The 13,330-nt window shown below is 45.6% G+C and overlaps 1 protein-coding gene across 1 annotated transcript in view; it reads right to left on the bottom strand.

The window, feature by feature from the left end:
• Window positions 1–13,330, bottom strand: part of LOC120936693 (lysosomal amino acid transporter 1 homolog) — a 37,192-nt gene that overhangs the window by 19,468 nt on the left and 4,394 nt on the right. Inside the window, exons 2-4 of the mRNA XM_040349246.1 lie at window positions 11,743–11,872; window positions 8,613–8,700; window positions 5,668–5,792 (exon numbers count right to left, since the gene is read on the bottom strand). Of these exons, the coding sequence (XP_040205180.1) occupies window positions 5,668–5,792; window positions 8,613–8,700; window positions 11,743–11,872 (343 nt within the window). The remainder of the gene's footprint in view (window positions 1–5,667; window positions 5,793–8,612; window positions 8,701–11,742; window positions 11,873–13,330) is intronic.

Below are 13,330 nucleotides of genomic sequence, written 5' to 3'. Positions count from 1 at the left end.
CTCGCCACACACAGGCACCTACGCCACCCGCCTGACCAGGTAATCCCGATAGGGTAGCTTAGATGGGAATTAGCAGTAGTCCAGGGCAGTTTTGGCTTCAGAGTCCTCCTTATCAAAGTCGCCTGGAGAAAGGCATGGAGCTGCTGCTGCTAGCGCCCTGAGTCCTTACGGCGCCATGATGTTACTCCGCCCCTCTCTCAGCCTCCATAGACTGCTCATGATTTCTTACTACAAAACGATCTTGACTGCCTCTTTATTACAGAAAGTTGGCTGTCAGACGACTGCAACACCATTCTCGGAGAACTGGTACCAGCAAATTATCGCATCTTAACGGAAAATAGAATAGGGCAAAGAGGAGGAGGCCTGGCGGTGATTCAGAAGTCTCATATTGCAATCACTAAACCGGTCCTTCAAAATCCTCTACCTTTTATGGAAACCCTTACGCTTCAACTTCAAGCGCACTCCCAGGAGACCGTTCACATTCTCCTCTGCTATAGGCCCCCTGGGCCTAAATCGCAGTTGCTTCCAGCATTAACAGAGTTCTTATCCACTTACTCCCTTAACAGCAATCATCTTTTGCTGCTCGGGGATTTCAATCTGTGGGCCAACTCCTCACAGGATCCTATCGCGGAGGCCTGCATCGACCACCTGGAAGGGTTAGGACTTCAGCAACTTATATGCGGACCCACGCATGCTTCAGGTCACACACTCGACCTAATTTTCAGACAAAATCTGAAAATAAACATTTTGGGTAATGAACCTTTGCCATGGACAGACCACCATGCAATTAGCTTCATAATTCCCAGAATTCCACTAATTATGAAAGTACCCAAGCCGGTGACAATACACTGGGCTAGATCTCAGAAGAAGCTCCACTCGGAACTCTTCAGATCTACCCTGGGAAACCGAATTGGGGTTATTCCTCCTCAGCTAGCAGCCTCAGATACATTGGATGCCATAAATGCAGCACTGCTACAGTCAGCCGACTTAGCAGCACCAAAGCGCAAAGTCCGCAGCCGGGCAAAAAAGTCCAGCTGGTTCAATAACCAACTGTCGCTATTGAAGCAAGAGCGCAGAAGGGCGGAAGCCGCCTGGAAAAGAAGTCCTTCAGAAGACCGCCTCAACTTCTACAAAGCAGTAACAACACGATATCACAAGGAAATTTTTAAAGCCAAAAAACTTCACTTTTCCATGGTGATTAACAGCGCAGTGAATCGCCCACGCGAACTCTTCAGGATGGTCACCCAGACCATGAATCCGAGATGTCTTGAAGTCCCCACTTCAGACACCCAAGAGTTCTGCAATGAACTATCGGATTTCTTCATCAACAAAATTGAAAAAATTCGGGTAAGTATTCGGCAAAACAATACTCCACTCAGCCCCCTCTTCAATCAACTACAAAACACTGACAGAAAGCCTCTACAATCAACTAAGTTCACTCTGGAACCCATCTCCATAGATACCACCAAAAAATTCATTGGTGCGTTGCGCAACAGCACAGCACCCAATGACATCATTCCCACCAAGCTACTGAAGGAATGTGCCGACATCCTGGCGCCTCCAATCACACAGCTTATAAATCAGTCATTTAAGGAAGGCATAGTGCCTTCCCTGCTGAAAGAGGGCACAATCCTGCCGATCTTGAAAAAAACTAATTTGGATCCTATGGACCCAACTTACCGCCGTCCCATAACAGGTCTAAATGCTCTGTCCAAGATAATGGAGAAAGTGGTGGTAAATCAGCTGCAACAGCATCTGGATACCCACAACCTACTCGATCCATTTCAATCCGGGTTCCGCCCCGGACACGGGACAGAAACGGCCTTACTGAAAATATGGGACGATGCGCTCGAGGCCCCAGACGAAGGAGAATCGTGTCTCCTGGTTCTGCTGGACCTAAGCGCAGCCTTCGACACAGTAGACCATAAATTGCTACTGAGACGACTAACAGAAGTCGCCGGAGTCTCAGAAGATGCCTTACCATGGTTCTCCTCTTTTCTCGGAAACCGATCACAAACAGTGAAACTGGGTTCTTTTACGTCAGAAAAACGCACGGTGCCATGTGGGGTCCCCCAAGGATCCCCCCCATCACCGGTGCTGTTTAATATCTATCTCCGTCCTCTCTTTGATATTATCAGTAGCCAAGAACTACTCTATCACTCTTATGCAGACGACACGCAGTTGTATTTTCGCATCTGCCACAAAAAGGATCATCATCTCAGATTAGAGAAATGTCTCTCTTCAATAGAAAACTGGATGACTAAGAGTTATCTCAAACTCAATAGCGCTAAAACAGAACTCTTCATGTTCGATGCCAGTCGGAAGAGACAACCGGCAACAAACTGGACACCATCGCCCATTCTGGGACAAATCATCTCCCCTAGCTCCAAAGTCAAAAGTCTAGGAGTCACGTTTGACACCTTCATGACAATGGACGCACAAATAGGGTCAGTAGTCAGCGGTTCGCACCATTTGTTGCGCCTACTATGCAGACTTATTCCATTTATCCCCAAAGAAGACGTAGCAGTCGTGGTGGGAACAATCGTGAATTCCAGACTGGACTATGCAAATGCCCTTTACCTCGGGCTCCCCAAGTACCAAATCGCTCGTCTTCAAGTCGTACAGAATACGGCCGCCAGACTGGTGACTGGGAAAAAATCTTGGGAATCAATCTCACCTTCACTGAGATCCCTTCACTGGTTGCCAGTGAAAGACAGAATTGCATTCAAAGCACTCTGCCTGACACATAAGTGCATCCATGGGAAGGCTCCTAGATATCTATGCGACAAGATCAAACCGCACAATTGCAACCGCATTCTGCGATCCACCGACCAAAATCTGGTCAAGGTTCCTAAAACCAATTACAAATCCAAAGGAGAAAGAAGGTTTGCTTTCCAGGGCCCCAGGCTTTGGAATGCTTTACCAACCAGCATTCGGTTGGAGCAAAACCACCTGTCTTTCAGAAAGCAGATCAAAACCCTGCTTTTCTGAGGGCATGAGACACAAACAACTAGCGCCCAGAAGCGATTCAGTTCGCATGTGCCGCGCTATATAAATTTTTCATTCATTCATTCATTCATTCATTCCTATGGATCAGCAGGAGGACACCGGCCTTGCGGCCAACAGCTTCTGAGCCCAAGACCGTGCCCACCCAAAGCTTTTTCATGCGTGGGAAATCAGATGCGGAGAGATGGGTCTCCTGTAACAGCGCTATGTCTGCCTTTAGTCTTTTTAGATGTCTGAGGATCTTCATTCTCTTATTAGGGGACCTAAGGCCCTTGACATTCCATGAAAAAAACTTTCATGTAGGGGGTTCCAGAGATGGGTTCTGTGGGGAACTTTCATAGTGAGCCTGCCTATGGGAGGAGCGCGGGAGGTCACCGCGGAAAGAGCATGGTAGGACTTGTCTGTCACGGGGGGGGAGGGGGTGTGTATGAAGCAAGGGAGTATGTGCCAGGGGGGAGGTGGGTAGAGAGGTGTAAAAGGGGGACCTGAAATGTGGTCAACAGGAAAAACCAAACTAATAACAAGCACTTCACTTTTTTCCACATGGAGTCACTGTGCGAGCAGGCCCCCTTGTCACGACAAAGGTATCGTGTGCCTGGAAGCCCAGAGTAAGAGGCCAGGCTTCATGCGGGTGACATTTAAAGCCCGTATCGGGGAGGAAGCAGTGTCAGAACATACAGTGAGCCCAGGAGGCGCTAAAGTTACAAATATATTTACAGTGGTATCATAATACATAGAAGGAGAGGGTGCCCCAGGGGGGACATAAAGGGAGGAACCGTGGCTGGAGTAGGTTCGTCTCCGTTGGCAGAAGCATAGGTATAAGCAGAGGCATGCACACATCTTAACTAAAAAATCAAGATAGGTGGACTTTGCAGGTAAAATCACAAAAGGAAGTAAAGCGAAAAAGGATATGCTCTATACTGAAACACTCAATGCTACCTGTCCCGGCGATGAAGGGGGGGGTGAGGTACCGCCAGTAAGTTCAGGACCAAGTGGTGTAGGAGCAGGATCCTTTCGGCGGGGACCTCATACGAGTAGCAGAGTGTTCAGGCGTAGACAAAGGGAAGCAAACCCGAAGAGGGAGGTGGTAACAAGGGAATCATCTCACGGTGGCCCAGGCTGGTTCTTGGGCCGAGGCCCTGAAGCGCTTTGGTGATTCCTTTCTCGGGCTTCTTTGGTCCAGAGGGCGATTAAGTGCGGGAGCCTTGGATGGTGTCTGGTGGTCGGGGTGAGCATGGCGTGCCCGCAAGAAAGCTTTGGCTTCCGATGGGTCCTGGAAAGTCAGTTGGTCCCCATTTGGGGCTTTGAGGCGGAGTACAGCTGGGAAGGCTAGGGTGAACTTAATTTGTCGTTTGAAGAGTTCGGAGCAGACTTGTTGAAAGGCCTTGCGTTTCTTCGAGACCTCGATGGAATAGTCGGCGAACACTAGCACTTTAATGCCATCGATTTGGAGCTGGCGGGCTTGCCGGAAGGAATGCAAAATGAGGGACTTGTCGGCGTAGTTAAGATATTTGGCAATGATCGGGCGGGGTGACTTACGGTCCGAATTGAATGCACCCATGCGATGAGCTCGTTCTACCATGCAGGGGCCTGGGAGGCCCAGCGCTTCCGGGACGCGCTGGGCGCATAAATCAGCGAGAGCGGAGGCCTGAAGTGATTCTGGGACACCAACGAACCTAAGGTTGCTCCTCCTGGATCTATTTTCTAGATCGTCCAATTTTTGTAGGATGAATTGGTTAGTTTTGTCTTGTGCATGCTCCATGGCCTGGGCATGGTATAGATCTTCTTCTGTACTTGAGAGGCGGTGTTCCAGCTCATTTAATCGTGAGCCATGTTCTCCTAATTGGGCCTTAATCTGCGCCATCCCAGCGTTCACGGCCTTCTCCACTGAGGCCGCTATCATTGGGTTCAGCAAGGCGGCCACAGCTTGAGCTATCCGCTCTGTGGTATTGTCCCCCGCTGAGGGGGGTGCAGATGGTTGTGGAGGAGGAGAGGGGGAGCTGGCGCCGCTTACCTCCATTTCCGCCGGAGCGTCGGATGGCCGCGGAGCGGGGTAGGCCGAAGCCGGGGCCTCGATTTGTGGTTGGGCCGCCGACGGCAGCGCGGTCTGCGCCGAGTGGCTCCGGGAGCCCGATTTCTCCAGGTATCGGTCCATCAGGTAGCGGGGACGTGCCCAGAGGTGTAGGGGGGCTCAGATGGCTGGATTTAGAAGCCGGTTTGTGTCGTGCGGCGGGAGCTGCTGAGGAGAGCAGTCACTCCATGCGGCGCCGGAACCGGAAGTCCCAGTAACACTTTTTGAACACATATTTTTGCCCCCTTATTTGGGGGCATATACAGTACCACAGCAGAACCTGTAGTGAAAAACCAGACTCAAAATGTAACCACTTGTGGCAATTTCCCCAACTGCCCAATTCATCTGTCAAGGTGAGGCAGGATAACACATTTGTTGACAGTTCCATAAAAAAAATAAAAAAATAAAAAAAAATAACTTTTCATTGCAATGGTATTTTCTAATAGCCCTTTGCAAGCATTAACAGGACATTAGACAGAACACAGTATCAAAATTCTACAGCAAAGGTTAATCTGCAATAGATCTTTGTTGTAATAAGATGTAAAAAACACTTTAACAGTGGTCCTATTAGGATTGGGTTAATAATTTACCTGATCTACTTCTAGATCTGCAGTCATCTCCAAGCGCCTCAGAAGCAGCTGACTAGGGAGTATTACAGACAATGTAGCACATGCGATGACCCAAGCTATGCAAATTCCTTTAAGGCTTCCGCTACCTGAAAAAAAAAAAAAAAAAAAGTTTAAAACATTTGTAAAAAGACAACACAAGTCCCCCTCCCCAATGCATAAGCTAATGCCACGTACACACAATCATTTTTCGGGTTGTAAAAAACAACATTTTTCAGGCTCTAGAAAAAACGAAATTTTTCAACTTGATCATTAAGACTGCTTTGCCTACACACGATCGTGAACAAAAACAAAAAAAACAATGCTCTAGCAAAGCGCAGTGACGTACAACGGCACTATAAAAGGGGAAGTTCCATTCGCCTTTGGGCTGCTTTAGCTGATTCTGTGTTAGTAAAAGACGATTCGCGTTTTTCTGTCTGTTACAGCGTGATGAATGTGCTTACTCCATTACGAACGGTAGTTTTACCAGAACGAGCGCTCCCGTCTCATAACTTGCTTCTGAGCATGCGCAGATTTTTTTAGAACCCGAAACCCGAACCCGAAAAATGCTCTGAAGCCCACACATGATCATTTTTGATGACGTAAAAAAAAAAAAAAAAATGCGTAATTTTTTAGAACCCGAAAACCTGTCGCGTGTACACGGCATAAGTGTCATGAGACATGCTTCTAAGGTTTTGAGTGAAGCGATTATGCCGCCTCCCTGGTATAGTTTAGGTCTATGTTAATAAATGATTTAAGACTAAAGCCCCATACACACACACGATTAGATTTTCTGCAGTTTTTTTGACTTCAGATTTACCAAAACCATCTCATATGGAGGTCAAACTTTAATGCCGCATACACACCATCACTTTATGTGATGAAAAAAAACGACACTTTCTGTGAAGTAAAAAATGACGTTTTTGAAACTTCAATTTTCAAAGACGAAGTTGCCTACACACCATCGTTTTTCTCACAATGTTCTTGCAAAGTGAGGTTACGTTCCACCACGTTTTACCATTGAAGCTTGCTTCATAAGTAGCTTCTGGGCATGCGTGGATGAAAAAACGTCTTAGAAAACGACGTTTTTTGCTACACACGGTCAATTTCTGTGAAGTAAAAAGTGCACTTTTGAAAAACGACACATAAAATTGAAGCATGCTTAAATTTTTTTTGGTCGTTTTTTACAAGACATAAAACGACGTTTTCCCCCACACACAGTCAATTAAAGTGACGTTTTTAAAAACGTCATTTTTTTTCATCACATAAAGTGATGGTGTGTACGCGGCATTAGAGTTTCAATTTGTATACAATCAGGCAGACCCTTCTACTACATGGTTTTGGTAAATCTGAAGACCACAATCTGCAGAAAATCTAATAGTGTGCATGGGGTCTTAGACTTCTGCTGGACAGATGGGTACTTTTGCCACTAGTGACAACAATGATGGCGTCTAGGCAAAACAATGAAATGTTGTCCCTTGAAGGGAAGCAAGTGCTTTTGGCAGTCAAAGAGTTTGACAGACTAAGATCACAGGCAGCTAGGAAGAACAGTTCTAGAAAGAACAGCTTCTTGATGGGGTCCTTAAAACCAAGTGCATCCTCCATTGGATTGACAGTCAACGCTTCGTAGGATGCGATACTGCCAGATCCACAAGGCCCTCTTCAAATAGGATACAAAACGGCTTGTCTGAGTTTTTCCAGACTCCATAATGAAAAACTCTGAATAGCGACAGTACCAGGAAAGTTTTGGCAGACAGTGCTGGTAGAAGCCACAGGCTGGTTTTAAAGGTGGTGCAATGTTTAAAGGATGAAAAGAGAATGTTTGTTTAATTTTATAATGTTTAGTGGGGCGAAATTAAATTTCCGACCATTATGATAACAAAATTCGAAGGAGCATGAGGGAATTTTGTTTTCTCCAACAAACCAAATTGTAACAGCCAATAGAGTTTTGTTTCGCTTAGGAAAAATCTAACATATTGAAATGCACAGGTACTAGGCACAAAATAAATCGGTTTAAAACATCTGGAATTAAGTAGCAGGTCTTGATAAAATTTTAAGGGCTCTCAAACAAAATTAGTTGACTCAATGATGGCAAGAACAAATGCTCCAACATCTTTTAAAAAAAATTCCATACAAATGTTCAAAACAAGAAAATGTTACTAGTGTAAGGCCAGCTCCACAGAATACCAAGTCACAATTAGATCAGATAAAGATTCTGCAGGGAAGGCCTCTGGGGGCAAAGTCAGCAATAATGCGCTACTTGACGCATAAAATCCTGAATGACTGAGGTAAAATTTCAGGATAGAGCCGAAGAGGCAACTATACAAACCAGCGCAAGGAAGACTTTCGCAGAGAATACAGGTCTTCAGAGTCAGGCACCTCCACCTCATGAGGCGTATTGTGGGTAGCACCAAACAGTGGAGGGTGAGCTGGAGGCACTGGATACAGTGGGGGTGTTCCCCATGTGCCTAGAACTGTGCATGTTGCACTGCAAGGCAGAATGCAATGTAGCTCAAGATAAAAGGCTAGGCCTCAGATACTCAAAAACCATGTTGCTGGATAGCAGTAGTGCAAGCACCTGAAAGTGACCAGATCACGGTAGGCTGGAAACAGGAACAAACAGAGGAAAGTTCCACGTGTCTTTGTGATCAAGAGCAACAGGGGAAAAAAAAAAACACTGAGGCATGCAAGGAGTAGAAAGAGTTACCCTGGCCTACAACCTTTTGGTCTCCCAATGTCCAGTCCCCCTGTAAGCAGCATTAGTCTCTGAATTCCTTTGTCCCTCAATGGAGGAGAAAGGAAACAATTTTGTTGCTTATGTAAAGTAACTAAGAAAGGCATAGCACAATATGCTAAATGTGGGCATTTTCAATACAGGTTTGACAAACAAAAAAAACTGTTTAAACATAGAAATGTAAAACAAATGTTACCTTTCATGCTCTTGTTTTTTAATTTGTAGTAGGCAAACTGTGAAATCATTATGAGATCCATGTTGACATAAAAAATGGCAGTGACAATCTATAAAGAAGAAAAATAAAAGATATAAAATCTCAAGAAAATGCAGACCTTTACCAAAATGCTATAAATTTAGCAGTAATATGTCTCTTGTTTGGATTTGTCTGGAACTTGGCTAATGCAAAAAAAATTATTTGGAAGGTTGGGCTGAATGTTGTTATGGAAAATGGTTTTTGAAATGGACATTGCTTTTTTACACCATTGTTATTAAAGCAACTCTCAAAGCTTGTAACCAAAGATAAACCTGCAAAGAAAGCATGAATTTGGTTCTTCCATTACCCAAGTCACTGAATTCTGCTCTATTGAAGAGGAGTCGCCTACCAGAGCCTAGATATTTGTATAGCTCAGGTAGCAGAGACTTTAAAACAGAGCTCGCTCTACAAGCAAAATCCACGTCCCCCCCCCATTTTGCTTAAAAGGGGAGTTCCAGCCTTTATGTCTATTAGAATTCAGCAGCTACAAAAAAAAAAGAAAAAAAAAAAAAAAAGTGTAGCTGCTGGCTTTTAATAAACAGGCACTTACCTGTTCCACTGTCCCGCGATGATGCATCGCTCCTCTCCCCCCCCTCTCCATTCTAACTGTGGGCACTTGCCCGTGACGGCTTTACGGCCGGGCACTCACTGCGCATGCGGTGCTGCGCTCCCCGAGTGGACAGGCGATTGCCTGGGACATGTCACGTGTCCCAGGCGATCACCTACAGGTAGAGGCCGCCAAGAGGCGATATGACGAGTCGCCTAAGCGGAAGGAGGAAGTGGGACAGGAAGTCCCACTCCTACTGAAGCCCCCACTCCCCCCCCCCCCACAAAAAAAATAAAAAAAATGTGGCATGGAAGGGGGCGAGGAGTGGTTTAAGCAGACGTTCCACTTTTAGGTGGAACTCCGCTTTAACCACTTTAGTACAACACTATAGCCAAAAGACAGCTACCGTGCGATACTATAGTTCTGGGAGGGTGTCCAATCACAGCAGAGAAACACATTACTCTCCAAAGTCACCAGATCTAAATCCAATAGAGCATGTTTGGGACACGGTGGCGCAGGAGTCGCATCATGGATGTGCAGCCAATCCATCTGCAACAATGGCATGATGCTATCATGTCAATGTGGATCACGTTTCCAACACCTTGTTGAATCTTTGCCACAAAAGCATTAAGGCAGTTCTGAAGGCAAAAGGGGATCCAACCCAGTACTAGGTGTATCTAATAATGTGGATGATGAGTGTATATCTATATCCCTATTAGAACAGATGTGAAACATTAGATTTAAAAGCAGTGTAAATTTAAATAAAAAAAAAAAACAACAACATGCTCAAAAATTATAGGTTACTTTTAAAGCCCCACTCTAGGCAGGAAAAAAATACACACACAGCAAGGGTTAAATGCTCATTAAAGCTGAACTCCAGAAAACCTAATTTATGTCTTCTCTCTCATGCTGTGGTAGTCCATAGCCTTAAACTGGACCTGAACATGCTGAGTGATATCCCACTGCCGGCCCATGTAGAAACGTGGTCTGCCACAGTGCGGAGGATCAGGAAAGTAAAAGGGCTTTCACGGTCCCCCTAGACCAGGCATGTCCAAAGTCCGGCCCGGGGGCCAATTGCGGCCCCCGTTCCAGTTTAATGTGGCCCCCCTGGTAATTTGGATATATACTGTATTTATCTGTGCTGCCTTGGAGGGGACAGGAAGGGGAAGGGGAATGAGTGCTGTCAAATTACATACAGGAGAATCTCCTGTTTACTCTGCGGCATCTGTAATAGGAAGTCTCGTCTCCTGGGCTGCCATTGGACAACTCCTCTGTCTATCATAGGAGGCAGGACATTGTGTTAAAGAGGCTGATGTGTAAACAGGAGATTCTCCTGTATGTAATCTGTTGGCGCTCGTCCCGTTTCCCCTCTGAGGCTGCAGATGGGCATCGATCAGGCTGCATTCATGGCAATGGAGAGGTTGCATTCATGGCAATGGCAAGGCTGGATTCATGGCAATGGCAAGGCTGCATTGATGGGCAATGACCCTTATTTTGCTTCACAGTTCTTTTATTTACATTTTTTTCCTGAAACTTCCCTCCTAACGTTAAGGTGCGTGTTATACGCCAATAAATACAGTATATCCAAATAATACGCCTGAGCTCATCTCTTCACCACACACAGCCACAAAGGCAAGATAATTCTTGTTGAGCAGTGTATTAGTGCTCGGGCAAACACACTTAGACCAAATTTTAATGGTTCAAAGAATGTCAGCAAAATGTTCGGCCCTTACGCATGTTCACTTCATCAAATCTGGCCCTCTTTGAAAAAAGTTTGGCCACCCCTGCCCTAGACCATGGGTCTTCAAAACTACGGCCCTCCAGTTGTTCAGAAACTACAATTTCCATCATGCCTAGTCATGTCTGTGAATGTCAGTGTGTTACAATGCCTCATGGGATGTGTAGTTCTACAACAGCTGGAAGGCCATAGTTGTAGGATCCCTGCCCTAGACTGAACGAGAAGTTCACCTTTGCGTTGCAAGCACAGCCTCACTGCAAGGAAAAAGGCTTTTTGAAGTTAAGCTTTGGGTGTAGAAGAAAAAGGTGGAATACTTACCTTACTCACTCTGGCAGGCTCTCTCCATATGTGCGAGCAGACTTCCAAAGCCTTTTCTATTTGGAGCTCTATTCAGTGGTTGCAGCGTTTTTTTTAGGACATATAGTCCTGTATTGTATGCAAGGACATGGAGGGCTCACCCACAACCAAGAGCAGAAAAAAAAAAAAAAAAGGGAGGAGTGGCATAGCAGGGAAAAAAGGTTTTACTGTGTATTACTCTACTTTATTAGCGTTTAACCCACTGCAAGGGAAACGTGTTTAAATATCCAGCGTTAAGAAAGCAGAGCAATGAAAAAATAAAATAAAGTGGATACAACTTCCCCCCGGCATGCCTGCAAATGACAGCATGGAATGTGACAGGGTCTGCATTTTCTCAGCACACTTCGGTTAGAATTTACATAACATACTAATGTTTTAAAGAGACAGCATTTTACAGCAAGGATAACATGCTTTGTAGTATAAATGTTTACCTGTATTGGCAGTTGTTTGGTCAGATAGCAGCCTACAAGGTTTGTAAAGTCCCCTCCCAACCAACATAACAGAAAGCCTAGGGAAAGTGCTTGGTCAACTTTTCCATTCTTGTATGAGACATATAGCTGGCTGGAGAAAGAAAAAGGATGGTTTCATGGTAAAACAAAATGACATAGAAACTTTAAGACACAGGCAATAGCTGGAAAATGCCAAGACATGACAATGGCAACATGCTAATGTGATAAGCTTCAAACCCACATTAAAATCACCACACAGGATATTTTGTGGCTGCAGCTTCAGCTCATGAAAGGTTTTGCATCAAAATGTTCAGTTAAGCAAAACAGAACATTTAAGTCCTAGCTACAGGGATAGCTACTGCTGCGCTGCCCGCAGAAAAACTACCTCCATGCAAAGTGTGTGTGTACAGCCTGCAGTGCCACAGACAGTTGTATACTCTATACAAATAAAAAGCCAGCGCCACCACTATTACCATGCAACTCATACATTGTGGCGACATGCCATTAGACCCGATTCACACCTATGCATTTTTAGTGTTTTTTGCACTACAGAACGTGTTCCATAGGAAACCGTGTTAAATGAACTGTAGTGCAAATCTGCAAAATGCACTAAAAATGCATAGGTGTGAATTCGGCCTTAGAGACTCTGATCAGCCCTGGATGCAGACAGTTTTGGCCAGATTCACGTAGAGGCGCGTATCTTTATGCCAGCGTAGTGCATCCCATTTGCACTACGCCGACGTAACATAGTGAGGCAAGTACTGTATTCACAAAGCACTTGCCTCCTAAGTTACTTCAGCGTAGCGCAAATGGCCCGGCGTAAACCCCGCCTAATTCAAAATAGGCAGGTAGGGGGCGTGTTGTATGGTAATGAATCGTGACCCCATGTAAATGAGGGCAGTTGGTACGGCGCATGCATGCTCAGAATCACGTCGCAAATACTCATTGCTTTCGACGTGAACGTAACCTACGCCCAGCCCAATTCACGTACGCTTAAAACGACGTAAAATACGACGGCTGTTCCGACGTCCATACCTTGCATGGGCTGCGCCATCTTTTTGGTGGTTTATCTTTACGCCGGAAAAACGCCTTACGTAAACCGCGTATCGGGCGCAAGTACGTTTGTGAATAGGCGTATCTTGCTCATTTACATATTCTAGGCGTAAACCAACGTACGCGCCCCTAGCGGCCAGCGTAAATATGCAGCTAAGATACGACGGCGTAGGAGACCTTTTGTAAATTCTGCACTCTATGGTACTATGAGGCCCCGTACACACGACCGGTTTTCCTCGGCAGAATTCAGCAAGAAACTTGATGGGAGACGTATTCTGCCGAGAAAACCGGTCGTGTGTACACTGTTCGCCGAGAAACCCGTCGGGAAACTCGTCGAGCCAAAAAGAGAGCATGTTCACTATTTCCTCGTTGGGCAATGGGAACATTTGGCTCGACAAGTTTTTTTGACAGCCGAACAAGGAACTCGACGAGCAAAACGATGTGTTTTGCCCGTCGAGTTTCTCGGCCGTGTGTACGCGGCCTAAAACTTATGTAGAAGGTTTTGCTTATCACCTGA

This window comes from Rana temporaria, chromosome 4 (assembly GCF_905171775.1).
Source record: "Rana temporaria chromosome 4, aRanTem1.1, whole genome shotgun sequence".
Taxonomy (NCBI): Eukaryota; Metazoa; Chordata; class Amphibia; order Anura; family Ranidae; genus Rana; species Rana temporaria.
Note: the sequence above shows the minus strand (reverse complement) of the source record. Positions and strands in the feature narration are given on the sequence as shown.